Here is a 12,767-nt window from a genome sequence, read left to right on the forward strand (position 1 = left end):
AATAAACTATTAATACTCACTCTCCACTTTTTCTTTTTTAGTTGTCCCTAATTACTTGTCCATTTTAACAAATCAAGAAAAGACAAAATATTTTTACATATTATACCCTCAATTAATTCCTTTGAAAAAGGTAGAGCTTCTTGAAAATCTTAAGTTTTTAATTCATGCATTTCATAATTAATAAGAGTAAAATGATAAACTCACTATGTCAATAATTATTTTCCTAATAGGTGTGTGAATTCAAAAGTGGACAAGTAATTAGGGACATGGGGAGTATTAGTTAAAAACTAAAGAACAAAATATTACTATCCCACCATTTTTTTTTTTTAAAAATGACACTTGTCATTTCCACTTTTTTTTTTAGATACTCACTATGCTATAATTTACGTGACACTATTAGATTATATATGATATTTAAAAATATGTATTACATTTATCAAATTATTTTTAATAGAGTTATTTTAGTGTTTAATTGACGTTTTTTTTTCATAAATTAGTATTAAGTGAGACCCAATAAAAATAGAATAGAAATGATATTATAAACTAAGTACTTTTTTTTAGTCTTTTTCAATTCCAATGTATGAAAAAAAAATGAGTAAGTAGCTATGATATAAAGACCACTGAAATCTGAACTAGAAATAACATTCTGATGTTAAAATGATAGTATTTTTTATGCTATCTTTTTAGGAATTTCATAACTTTTTTCTATAAAACTTTTCTTCTTAGTTGGTTAAGTAATGAGTAAAAAAGTTCCAATTTGACATTACTAGCAGTTTACAATTTGAATATAAAACATGATGCTTGAAAGATTTTAGTATATTGTGATTTGAATTGTTTCATTTCTTAGAACATGAACATATTGTGATTTAAATTGTGGATTTCTGTATTATAGGATGCTCTAGGGTCTAGAAATCGAACTAATTTGCCCACTGGCCACCTGCAGCCCTTTCGAATGGTTGGAATGTCTTCATCTTTAATCAAGGAAGCGTAGGCGTTGGCCGCTCTGTCTCTGGTCCTGACCAGTTTACACAATAGACTTTAAAATCATTCTCGGAGTTAAAATGCCCCGAGAATGATAGTGTCTATGGAAGGCTTGGAAGGCAAGTCATCGTTCCTTTTCCCCACAATGATAGTGTCTAGTGAAAAGGAAGATGGGAAGGTATGAAGGTTAGAAGATTAATAATTAAGAGGATCTAGAGGAAATAGTGAAGAAGTTCAAGAAAAATGAAGAGCGATTGAAAAAGTTGTGAAAAACATCATTTATAAGCAAAATAGAAAGAGTCATAATTGCCTTGGGCGACGAGCAAAGTGATCGTCATTGGGAAAAAAGTGAGAACTCGTGGCCCAAAGATAGAAATGAACCATGGCCCGAAGATGTGGCAAAGGAAAAAGACAAATACTCAATAATTACAATTATCCTGCTGACAACAGAGGAATATTAGCTGGCACAACTAACGATATTTCCCACATGAAATATTACTATTGAGTGAAGTATTTAGGACTCGAGTGGAGCTTTTCTATTGGTTGATGTATAATGTATTGCCTTGGTTGTCTACAAATAGTAATTTTAAATTTTTAACACAATTGTAAAGGTTTGGATTTTGAACCATACTAGAAGCAATATACTGATATTCTTATTTATGCTCCAAGTTTTCTATATTTTACTATTAAGTCTTTACTTCATAGCATTTAGATAATGAAACGTCCTCAGATCTGAGATTCACAGAAGAAATGGTTAACTTTAAGGGAGAATTAAGAGATCAAAATAAAATCAATCATAACAAAAAGAAAATAAGCATGCATATATCTATGTCTTTGTTCCTCTATCTATTTTGCTTATTTGCTTTGAGTGTAATCCTACTCCTTCCTGTTTGCTATTTCTTTGAGTAGCAAGAAATAGTTGCTCTTACTTTAAGTCAGAACATCTTTTATTAGGACGATACATATCAGGCTCATGGTGGGAAACCAAAAAAAAAACATAGGAAAGTCGTCCTCTTTAATAAATTTATAGGCAACAATAAGTGATACTGAGTGGAAAACCAAAAAAAAATCTTGTAAGATGTCTGGTCTCATATATACTGTGAGTTGTGACAGTTGTATGAAAAGAAAAAAAACTGTTTATTATACTACATAAAAATTCACTATCTTTTCAAATCCTAGTTGATTTTTTTTATTAAAAAAATATGTATGTATATGTCTTTGTTCCTCTATCTATTTTGGTTATTTGCTTGGAGTCTAATCCTCCTCTTCCTGTTTGCTCTTTCTTTGAGTAGCAAGAAATGTTGCTCTTACTTTAAGTCATAACCTCTCCATATTGTACAGCTAGTGCTTTGTTTTATTGGTGTAAGTCTCGGAAATGGAAAAAATTCTAGGAGAATACGTATCAGACACTTGGTGGGAAACCAAAAAACAATACGTAGGAAGACATTGTATTGGCATGACATACGTACGTATATTACCTCAATTAATTAATCATGTCTGTATACATATTCTAGTCATCAGCCAGATACTAATTAAGAATATATAAACCCCTCCAAGCTAATTCAAAATCACATTGTAGTATCAACTATGAAATCCTTAAACTTCTCTGTTATGCTCTCAATATTTCTCATAGTCTTATTGTACTCATGTTCGAGCACGTATGCTCTTTCAGATGATTCAACATCGTCGTTTAATGGGAAGTTGTATGAATGTATTTGCCAGAATTCTGATTATTGTGTCCCTTTCTCCACAGCTTTCGTCACCCCAACAAATGATTCGTTCAACACAATCCTACAATCTACTGCACAAAATCTCAGATGTTTACTTCCTTCTGTTACCAAACCTCAGCTTATTTTCACACCAATGACAGAATCTCATGTACAGGCTGCTGTCATTTGCTCAAAACAGCTTGGCCTTCAGCTTAGAGTTAGAAGTGGAGGCCATGATTATGAAGGTAACTTATTTATACGTATATTAATATTATATATCAAATACGGATGATTAGAGAGGACATGACACAACTTTGAGGTTACCAAGGACATGACCTTAATTAGATGGGAAGGTGTAGAGGACGTGTATTAGGGTAAAAGGTTTGTGCAATGGAGTGTTTTTCTTGCTTTCTGAGGGTTTAGGCTTGTTGGCGTTTGTCGTTGTACTAGTTGTATTATTGTAGTCAGCGCTTGTGATATCTATCATTATCTGTTGTTTATTGTGTTTCGATTATCGCATGTTTTTGTGTTCTTGTTCCTTTCTCATAGGATTTGCTGTTCCCCTTGTTAGTTGCTATGTTTTCTTATTTTTTGTACTTGGATTTGCTACACTTGAGCCGAGGGTCTTTCAGAAACAACATCTCTACCTCTGTGAGGTAATGGTAAGGTCTGCGTACCCTCTACCCTCCCCAGACCCCACAATTGGGATTCCACTAAGTGTGTTGTTGTTGTATCAAATACGGAAAATATCTCTTGTTCTCAGTTCACCCCTCAAAGAATTTCTTTTGTTTTGGCAGGTCTCTCTTACATGTCTGATATGGAGTCTCCTTTCATCATTCTTGATCTGTCAAAGCTTCGAGATATAGTGGTGAACACAGAGGACAACTATGCTTGGGCACAGGCAGGGGCAACTGTTGGTGAAGTATATTATAGGATTTCAGAGAAAAGCAAGACTCATGGTTTTCCAGCTGGTCTTTGTACAAGTTTGGGAATTGGCGGTCACATAACAGGCGGAGCTTATGGTACTATGATGAGAAAATACGGATTAGGAGTTGATAATGTGGTTGATGCAAGAATAGTTGATGCAAACGGCAGGATTCTTGATAGGCAGAGTATGGGTGAAGACTTGTTTTGGGCAATTAGAGGAGGCGGAGGAGCTAGTTTTGGTATTATACTTTCTTGGAAGTTGAAGTTAGTACCTGTTCCATCAATTGTAACAGTTTTTACTGTCCCTAAAACACTTGATCAAAACGCGACAAACATTCTTTACAAATGGCAACAAGTTGCAGCTGATAAGCTTGATGAAGATCTCTTCATCAGAGTCATCATAAATGTAGTTGCTGATAAAAAAGGCGAAAAGACTATTCAGACTGCTTATAATTCAATGTTCCTTGGTAGAGCAGACAGACTTCTACAACTAATGAATGATGTTTTCCGTGAATTGGGATTGACACACAAGGACTGTACAGAAATGAGTTGGATTAAGTCGATTATGTATATTGCTGGTTACCCGAGTAACACTCCACCAGAAGTTCTCCTTCAAGGTAAGTCGTTGTTCAAGAATTACTTCAAAGCAAAGTCAGATTTCGTCAAAGAGCCAATTCCAATAGATGGTCTTGAAGGGCTATGGAAAAGGCTAATGGAAGAAGACTCACCATTAGTCATATGGAATCCATATGGTGGAATGATGGCTAAAATCTCAGAATCTGAAACCCCTTTTCCTCATAGGAAAGGGATCATTTACATGATCCAATACTTAACACTTTGGAATGATCCTTCTAAAGAATCAGCCACAAAACACTATGATTGGATTAGAAGACTTTATAATTATATGACACCTTATGCTTCTATGTTCCCTAGAGAAGCTTATGTGAATTATAGAGATCTTGATATAGGGATGAATAAGAATGAGAGTTCTAGTTTTATAGAAGCTAGTGTGTGGGGAAACAAGTATTACAAAGACAATTTCAATAGGCTAGTGAAAGTGAAGACTAAGGTGGATCCAGAGAACTTCTTCTTGCATGAACAAAGTATACCAACACTTCCTATTACAATGAAGGGAAAGGGGAAGAGTGTCAATCACTTTGAAATGTAATATGATGCATTATTTAAGTTCATTTTGTCTTTGCAAAGTTGTAATCAAATGGTTTTGACAAACCATATATAGGGAAGAACCATTTGTCTTTTGTTTGTTTTGGAGTGTTTGAATTTACAATAGATGGTATAAAATTCTTGAAATGAATTTGTGTTCTTAAAAAAAAATGATAGTTTGGTGCACGAAGCTCATGATATATGCAATTAGAGAACTTCTCTTTTCTCAACATTTTTGGGCAAGTTCATATCTCAAAAAATTACTCGACTATGGAGAATTTTATCTGGCAAAGTCATTAAACTCTTTCTTTTGTTTGGTAAAATCACTCAAGTTAACGTTTTCATTTTCTAAAATCACTCAACTAAATTTATCATTAGTAAAATATATCATGGCAAAACAAATTCTTTGTTTATGTCATATACATAATATGGATCCCATACACAAACAAACAAAAAGACAACTCATTATGATTCTTCTTCTTTCTGTTGCGGTAGGAGATGTGTAATAGTAAAGTTGTCTGTTTGTGACACCTATAGGTCACAAGTTTGAGCCGTAGAATTAGCCTGTGTCAGGGTTAAGCTCCTTACATTACACCCTCTTGAGGTGCGGTCCTTCTCCACACCAATGTGAATGCAGGATACTTCGTGTAGCAGACAGCCCTTTTATGTTGAACCCCTCAAGAATGCTATTGTGAGGTGGTTTCAGAACAACAAGATTAGGACTTTGTTCCTGCAAACATGAGGCAGTAAGGTCTATGCAGTACAATTTTGAACTCTTTTGACGCACCTCGACTACCAGCTTCAAAACATGGTCAATGAACACAAGAAAAATTGATACTTCTCCCACTCTTATTCCACTATACATTTCACAGCTCCCGAGATGATTCATTCGATGCACAGATTGCAACTTGAAAATCTGTAATGAATTATGTACAAGCAGGAAGTCATCTAAATGGTTCAACAGGTTCAGTTTCTTCCAGAATAATAGCAGCTTCAAAACAGTCAGCAGCTTCCGCGGCTGAACCTAAACCTCCCTCTTTGTATAACAAGCCCAGATTATACCATGCAGAAGCATTCATCCGATCAAGACGTAGTGCTTCTGTTAGAAGACTTCGAATAATTGCAGGAGACTGTTTACCTATCTTCCTAAGCACAACTGCACTTGATACCAGACTTGGCACATGGGATGGATTAACAGCCAAAGCATTGGAATAGTCTCCCAGAGCTGCTTTATATAGGCCCTTCGATTGGTTAAGCAACCCTGAGCATGACACCAAAAGTATACTACATGATCAGAACGTCCCGCTAATTGGAAGGAAGAATTAGTTGCTCATTAACCAGAAAAATGTGAACAAACTAGAGTTCACCATGGACATCAAAATTTACCATAGCCACCAAACATATGAATCATTAAGTAAGACTACAAGAAGTAGCCGAATCAAGAACAGGAGATGCATATATACCATGTAAAACTCAAAACATAGCAAAAGATGACCTTTACACATATGACCACCAGTAACTATTTAATGTAGAAGATGTTGGAGTCGATAACCAAAAGAATGTCGGTAAACAAGAAGTTGATTCCCCTACATACACACACAGCCCACACATACGATATTGTCAATCAAATAAATTTTCCTGACCCTTTTACTTGTATGTAGCTGAAGCACCAGACGTCTAAAGGATTCTCTGCTGGTAACACTAAAAAAGGCCTAGAAGATAATAGCCAAATTCAACATCCTACGATATAAAAGAGAAGGTTTAATGGAATTCAAGGAATTGTATGACTTGCAAGTTATGTACACAGCAGTGAAAAGGAAAGTTCACTTAATAGAGAAACTTTTGAACAAAATAGGTTCATTGGGGAAAACATTACACAAAGGTTAAAACTTGGCTATAGCCTATAGGTAAAATGGGGGATTTTATAGAACTAAGTGGATCATCTAAAGGCATTCCAAATAAAAGTGTGTCCCAAATAATCAGATAAAGACTATATAAACTTTTAAAAGAGTAGACAAAAACTCCTCAACACCGATGAATTTTTCCATAACACTGGATAAAATGGTCCCAATCCTATAAATTACAGATCCAACATTACATCATCCATCCTTGGATGCCACATTTAGAGCATAGTTAAATTGACTAAAATCAACTAGGACTCGTAATTATGTTATGTTGGTTTTCTCATGAATATAAATCAGCAGGCATGAACATTTTGAGTTACATGCATATGTTTAAAATAACGAGCACAGTCAGGGGAGAATATGAGTGAGATATATCTACCAGCAGTATACAATCTACAAGCTGAATATGAACTGATAGCCTCAGTTTTGGAAAGACACTTCTCTGCATCTCGCCACTGAGATAATTTAATGTAGATGGAAGCAAGATCCAGCCAGGTTTCCAGCTCCAATGTTCTGCAATGGTCTCCAAACTCCTGATATGTACATAAAATAAATTTTTTACTTCTTCCTCCACATAAAAATGTTATTTCAAGAAAGTAAGCCAGCAAAACGGGCAACACCAGAGAAGTATTTACCGCTAAGATGGACAAGTGAAAAGGTCAAACTCTTCAAGGTTGCACATTAAAAGAAGTAAGAGAAGGACAACATATTCATCTGCCTAAGGTTTAAAGGCTTTAAGGTCATATCAGTTTTCATTCACCTGCCACTATGTCAGGCAAACCACTAATGTGCTAAGCAACTCAAGACTTCTCCTCCATTCCGAAGGCCAGAGTTAGCTAGAAGTACCAGAAAAAATCCTAACATTTACAACAATCTCACTTGTAAAAGTCAGGGAGACACACACACATAAAAAGAAGTGGAAAAAACCTTTCCTGAATTACCAAACCGACAAGCTGTATCGGACAGTTATGCAATATGCAACCATATGAAACAAACAGGAGCCTTTCAAATGAGAAATAAAGACATGCTTTGGCCTGCCGTATCCCAATTCAGTGTGTTTGCATGAGCAGCATGGTTTAATTGAGACCCCCAAGCATTGCCAAGAAATTTGTTTAAGGAAGCAATACCTTCATGCTACATTTGTTCATTCCCTCACTTAATTCTCCTGATTCTATCTAATTATTTAACCCTTTTCCTCTGTCCATACACCTTGCACGCTCGGCTACTAGTCAGCGTCAGCTGTACTGTGTAGTAACCCATTTATTTTTCCTAAGAGATTTTATGTCCGAGGACAGGGTAGCTCTGTTGGCTCTCAATAGCCATGGAATTTTCGTATTAGCAGACACTGCCTGAACAATTCCTAGTTAACAAGCTTGTTAATTGATAGTTCATAAGGAGTTAGAGCTCTATAGAGTTCAATGTATAAAAAGTTCTATAGTCATTTTACTTGCAAACCTCTTACAACCTTTAAAAGCATCAAATAAGACAGATGAAAAAAAGCTTTGCTGAAAAGCTCCATTTCAGCTTGTAAGGGCAAGACCTGCTCACCTTGAGATCTTCCCCCAGTCTGAAGCTTTTTCTCTGAACCTGAAGAATAGCAAGAATCTGAGTATATGTTTCTATAGCATTTTTCACTTGACCCTGCGCGATTTGGAGCTTAGCTTTGGTCCTCAACAGTTCTCCATGATCCCACTTTCCACTCTGCTCTAAGGCAACATTAATGACAGTTTCAGCATCCAGAAACCGTTTCTGAGCTGATAACACCCGAGCCAAGAGTATCGATCCTTTCAGTGTAGAGCCACCTTCCAGTTTAAGAAACCAGTTTGCGTAATGGACTGCGACATCCAGCTTCCTTTGTTCGGCATTTTCTAGACAAAGATGGTAAATAACATTAGTATCACTCATCTTTGTCAGCTTTCCAGCAGTTTCAAAGGACTTAAGTGCATCTGAATGTATCTTAACCCTCTCGGAATCTGTCAGTATTGTTCTAGAATGAGCTGAAAGTGAGAGCCCTAATACACAATTGGCAACACCCAACAACTGACTACATCTTTCTTGTAGGCTTTCAATAGCTCTGTGAGCATAAATTATCCCCTCTCTTGCACAATCTGGGCTTTCAGCACACACTTTTGAAGCCAATAACAAACCTGGAACACAGGTGAGATCCTCTGTACTACTCAACAGTTTCCGTAACAAGTTCAATGCAGTGAAGTCATCTTCTCCTCCATAATAGCAGAGAGCTAAAATAAGATACATCTCTTGCCGATCTATAATTCTGGGAAGCAGCTCTTCTACTTTGCTAGCCAAAACCTTTAAACCCCCTGAGATGGATAATGCATATGAGAGATGATCAAGAATCGAAGGGTCCCACTCTATCCTTTGTAGAGAAGTCTTTTTCAATAAAATCATCAAGAGAAGAATAGCCTCTTCAATATTGTTTCGGGGGACAAATGAACCGTCCATTTGAGATTGGAGATTAGGGGGACACGATTCACCTCCACTATAGAGAAGAAAGATGGCAAATTCTTTCTGAATCTTTGCAGTAGTTTGAATGTCAAGGTTCCACTGATGCAGAAGAGCTCGACGATATGACATAATTGCCTCTCGAGGAGCATCTGCAAGTTTGCATAATTCAGGAAGCAGCTCAACAGCCTTGTTGAGAGTATCCTGCAATTTACAGTCAGTAGCAAAGGTTTCAGGCAAGCCTGCTGGTAATGAAGATTCAAGAATGTCGAGAAGTACTGTACATGATTGAGCAGCTTCTGCAAAAAGATATTGGAAATACATTAGCTGGTGATAGGGTGAAAACCTGCAGTGGCTAAGTTTTCAGGTACACATTATTTCCCTCGTTGATTATAGTCGCACATGGCAGAATAAAAATTAATCAGAAGCTACCTTAAGTGGCAATGACCAAAATGTTTGCTTGCTAGGAGACAAGGGCAATCCTCTCGTACAAGTCTAGTGTATGACCCAAGCCAAATCATTTGAAAAGGTCAAAAAGTATTTCAATCAGAATGCCCAGTCAAAAGCCTTAAGCATGCTCATTCATGAAAAACCAACATACAGCCCAAGCATTGACATAGTAAAAATTTTAAGACAACCTGATACATTTGGGAACGGTGTAGCAGAGTTGCAGATGACATTTTTTTAGTTCTCAGTTCATTAAGAGTATCAAGTATGAATTTAATACATTTTCGGAAATCCAAAAACATGAAAGAAACAAGGTAATCCAAAGGTTTTCAGGATAATTTACTGACTCAATTTAGTAGGTGAGTGAAGGATGGGTCAACAATATCAATCAATCAATCAATCAACTAAGAGTCTAAGACTCAGCCACAAACTAATTGGGAAGTGAAGGATGGGTAAAGTAACAAAAGTACAGACAGCAAGTGCGAACATTTTCGTATTTCAACATGAATACATCATGTAAAACTGATGAAAAAGCAACCACTTTTCAGAAAAAGGAAACATTCGGGAAGCTGGCAAAAAGAGAAATAATATTATGTATTCTGCCCTTGTACCTGACTCATAAAATAAAATAACAAATGAAGCAACTGAACAAATTTGTCCATTATTGAAGATGACTAGTACAAAAAGAAGTGATATTGATTGCGACATATACTCTACCTTTGTACCTCTGAAGAGCCTGCAATGATTTCGCTTTGAGAAAGACTGCTTCCAGGAGCAAACTCGCAGCGTTTATGGACAACGGTGGTGTAGAAAAACTCCGTGAACGTCTCTTTTGAGTTTGCACTCTTTCGGAAAGGGCAAGTTTCAACTTAGGAGTCACTGAGGCAATATCTATCCCTTCAAAAACATGCAAAGCAGCCTCTATATTCCCCTTTTGGTATTCATATCTTCCTAGTAATGCTCTTGCTTCCTAGAAAATATTGATAACTTAGTTAAACTGCCATAAAATGGAAATCCTGCGACATGCAAATTAAACCTTGAAGCGGTTCCGGATGAGATGATGCACGGAAGGAAGATATACATTTCATTATGTTAGAACCAAAAAGAGAAATGAAAAGATTGACATATAATAAACAGGGAATTCACCTCATAATTCAAACAACCACTCTCACGCAAAGATGATTCAGCTTCTTCGATATTTCCAGTATCAGGCTTCTGTCCAGCTTCTCCAGCTCGTGATGAATGGACACTCGATGTGTGATCCTTAGTTGCAAGGGATTCAGGAGATGGAACCATCTCATCCATCAGAATTTGTTCTGACGAGCGTAGGCAGTTCATTATCTTGCGCACAACTCAAATAGTCCGACGTCTTCCCCTTTTGCTGACACAATTAACATTCTTCATACTCTACAATCCTTCCTTCAATGTCAGCAACACCAACAAGGATTTAAGCTCATTTGTCAAGGAAAATAGCTAGAACTACAACTCTACAAATGCCAATGAATTTTAATGTATTTAAATTTAAGTCACAATCATGGATAACAAAAAAGAAAAGGATAAGAGGGTTCACATGAAGAAAAAAAATCAACCATATTACTGCCTCCCCTCAATAAATTTACTTCTTTTATCTTTCTTTAAGTCGTTGGAGCAGATCAATTGACACAGTTTCTTTTTAAACCCTACATCCCACTGTAATAAACACAAACTTTTCCAAAAACTAAATCTTTAACCAAAAAGTGAACAAATTAAAGCACAGTGACAAAATTTCCATATTATCAACATCTATCTTCAAACTTATATTATGTCCCTCAATTCCAAATGATTTTTCTTTTTCCTTTGGAGATATAAAAACACCTTTAGATACCAAGTTACTAGTCATTTAGCAAAACATCATAAATCAACTAGAAATGATCAATAAGTGACCCATCATAATTCATACACCAAAAAAGCAAGAAACAATGATAAAAAGCAAAGAAAAGGAGAAACTGGAACAGGTAGAAGGGATTATACCTTTCACTATTAAATGAATAACACTGAAAACAAGACAAGCCAGCCACAGTAGTTTCCATACTTAAAATCTCCAATCAATCAAAAAAACTCATTCTTTCTGTGATCAACCAAAGAATATATCAAAGCTTCAAACTTTACCTTCTTTTTTTTATTCTTCTCCACTTTTTATTTGTAAAAATTACCATAACAAACATAACCCAATAATGATTTGGGTTTGTGGGTAGAGTAGGGACCCCTTTGGTGGGTGGAAATTTGGATATATGGGCACTCTCTGTATTCTAAAATTTCTCCACTTTATGTAAATTATATATTATTACTACTAATAGCAGAGTTCCAAGAAGAGTCTGATGATGATATGGGGTTGTAGGTAGGGGTATTTTGAAGGGGTGGGTGGATAGTGGCAGTAAAAAGACAGCAGTGGGAATTGTGGGGTGGAGACAATTCTTGAATCTTTTCACAACAATTTTTGTAAGGAAACTGACAAAGTCAATGTCAATTTCATCAACTTTGGAAGCTGAAGATGATGAAACAGGAGTAATAAATGTTGTCAGTAAATGTTTTACCTAATCATGCAACGCTGTCATCAATTTGCCATTTGTCATCCCAACAACTTTACTCTTTCCGTTCATTTTTATTTGTTATTTTTGACATATCAAAAAAATATAATAATTTTTTTCTATGATTTATTCTCAATCTTAATACTTATTTTTCAAATTATTTTTTAAGATATCGTTGAATAGAAAATAATTTGGTAAAATACCTATATTATTAATTATTTTCTTAATAAATATGTCAAATCAAATTGTTAGTCCCTATATCTATTTTTTTGACTTGACACACTTGTTAAAAAAATAAGTAAAACTAAGGGTGTGTTTGGTATGAAGAAAAATGTTTTTCATGGAAAATGTTTTTTGAGAAAATGTTTTCCTAGAAAACAAGTTGATTTTTGACTTATTTTCTCATGTTTGGTTGGTGAGTAGAAAATATTTTTCGAAAAAGATTTTTAGTGTTTGATTTATGAATGAAAAATATTTTTGAGAAATATTTTTTATTTTTACTAGAATAGAAAATAATTTTTGAAATTGAAAATATTTTTTAAAAACAAACTTAAATTTTTTTTGGAGGATGGGGTGGCGGGGGGTTGGTAGGGGGTGGGTGGGGG

General features: G+C 35.5%; 2 protein-coding genes across 2 annotated transcripts; one reads left to right on the forward strand and one right to left on the reverse strand.

The window, feature by feature from the left end:
- Nucleotides 1-2,504: 2,504 nt before the first annotated feature.
- On the forward strand, nucleotides 2,505-4,859 carry LOC125871722 (berberine bridge enzyme-like 13). Its single transcript, XM_049552375.1, has 2 exons — nucleotides 2,505-2,935; nucleotides 3,488-4,859. The coding sequence occupies exons 1-2, from the start codon at nucleotides 2,569-2,571 to the stop codon at nucleotides 4,783-4,785; spliced, it is 1,665 nt and encodes a 554-aa protein (XP_049408332.1). The 5' UTR covers nucleotides 2,505-2,568; the 3' UTR covers nucleotides 4,786-4,859.
- A 313-nt stretch (nucleotides 4,860-5,172) lies between these two features.
- Nucleotides 5,173-11,926, reverse strand: LOC125870959 (protein NPGR2-like). Its single transcript, XM_049551515.1, has 6 exons — nucleotides 11,606-11,926; nucleotides 10,742-11,014; nucleotides 10,313-10,565; nucleotides 8,234-9,447; nucleotides 7,065-7,218; nucleotides 5,173-6,042 (listed from the first exon to the last, which is right to left on the reverse strand). Exons 2-6 carry the CDS (start codon nucleotides 10,931-10,933, stop codon nucleotides 5,726-5,728), a joined length of 2,130 nt encoding a protein of 709 aa, XP_049407472.1. The 5' UTR covers nucleotides 10,934-11,014; nucleotides 11,606-11,926; the 3' UTR covers nucleotides 5,173-5,725.
- Between the last annotated feature and the right edge of the window lie 841 nt (nucleotides 11,927-12,767).

This window comes from Solanum stenotomum, chromosome 7 (assembly GCF_019186545.1).
Source record: "Solanum stenotomum isolate F172 chromosome 7, ASM1918654v1, whole genome shotgun sequence".
Lineage (NCBI taxonomy): Eukaryota > Viridiplantae > Streptophyta > Magnoliopsida > Solanales > Solanaceae > Solanum > Solanum stenotomum.

Bases quoted from the DNA above. Each gene is read 5' to 3' on its own strand.
- LOC125871722 (XM_049552375.1), top strand. From the start codon at position 2,569: ATGAAATCCTTAAACTTCTCTGTTATGCTCTCAATATTTCTCATAGTC. The intron at 2,936-3,487 runs GTAACTTATTTA...TTGTTTTGGCAG, and splicing joins TGGAGGCCATGATTATGAAG to GTCTCTCTTACATGTCTGAT.
- LOC125870959 (XM_049551515.1), bottom strand. From the start codon at position 10,933: ATGAACTGCCTACGCTCGTCAGAACAAATTCTGATGGATGAGATGGTT. The intron at 10,566-10,741 runs GTGAATTCCCTG...AATATTTTCTAG, and splicing joins GTGGTTGTTTGAATTATGAG to GAAGCAAGAGCATTACTAGG. The intron at 9,448-10,312 runs GTAGAGTATATG...ATCTTTTTGCAG, and splicing joins GGCTCTTCAGAGGTACAAAG to AAGCTGCTCAATCATGTACA.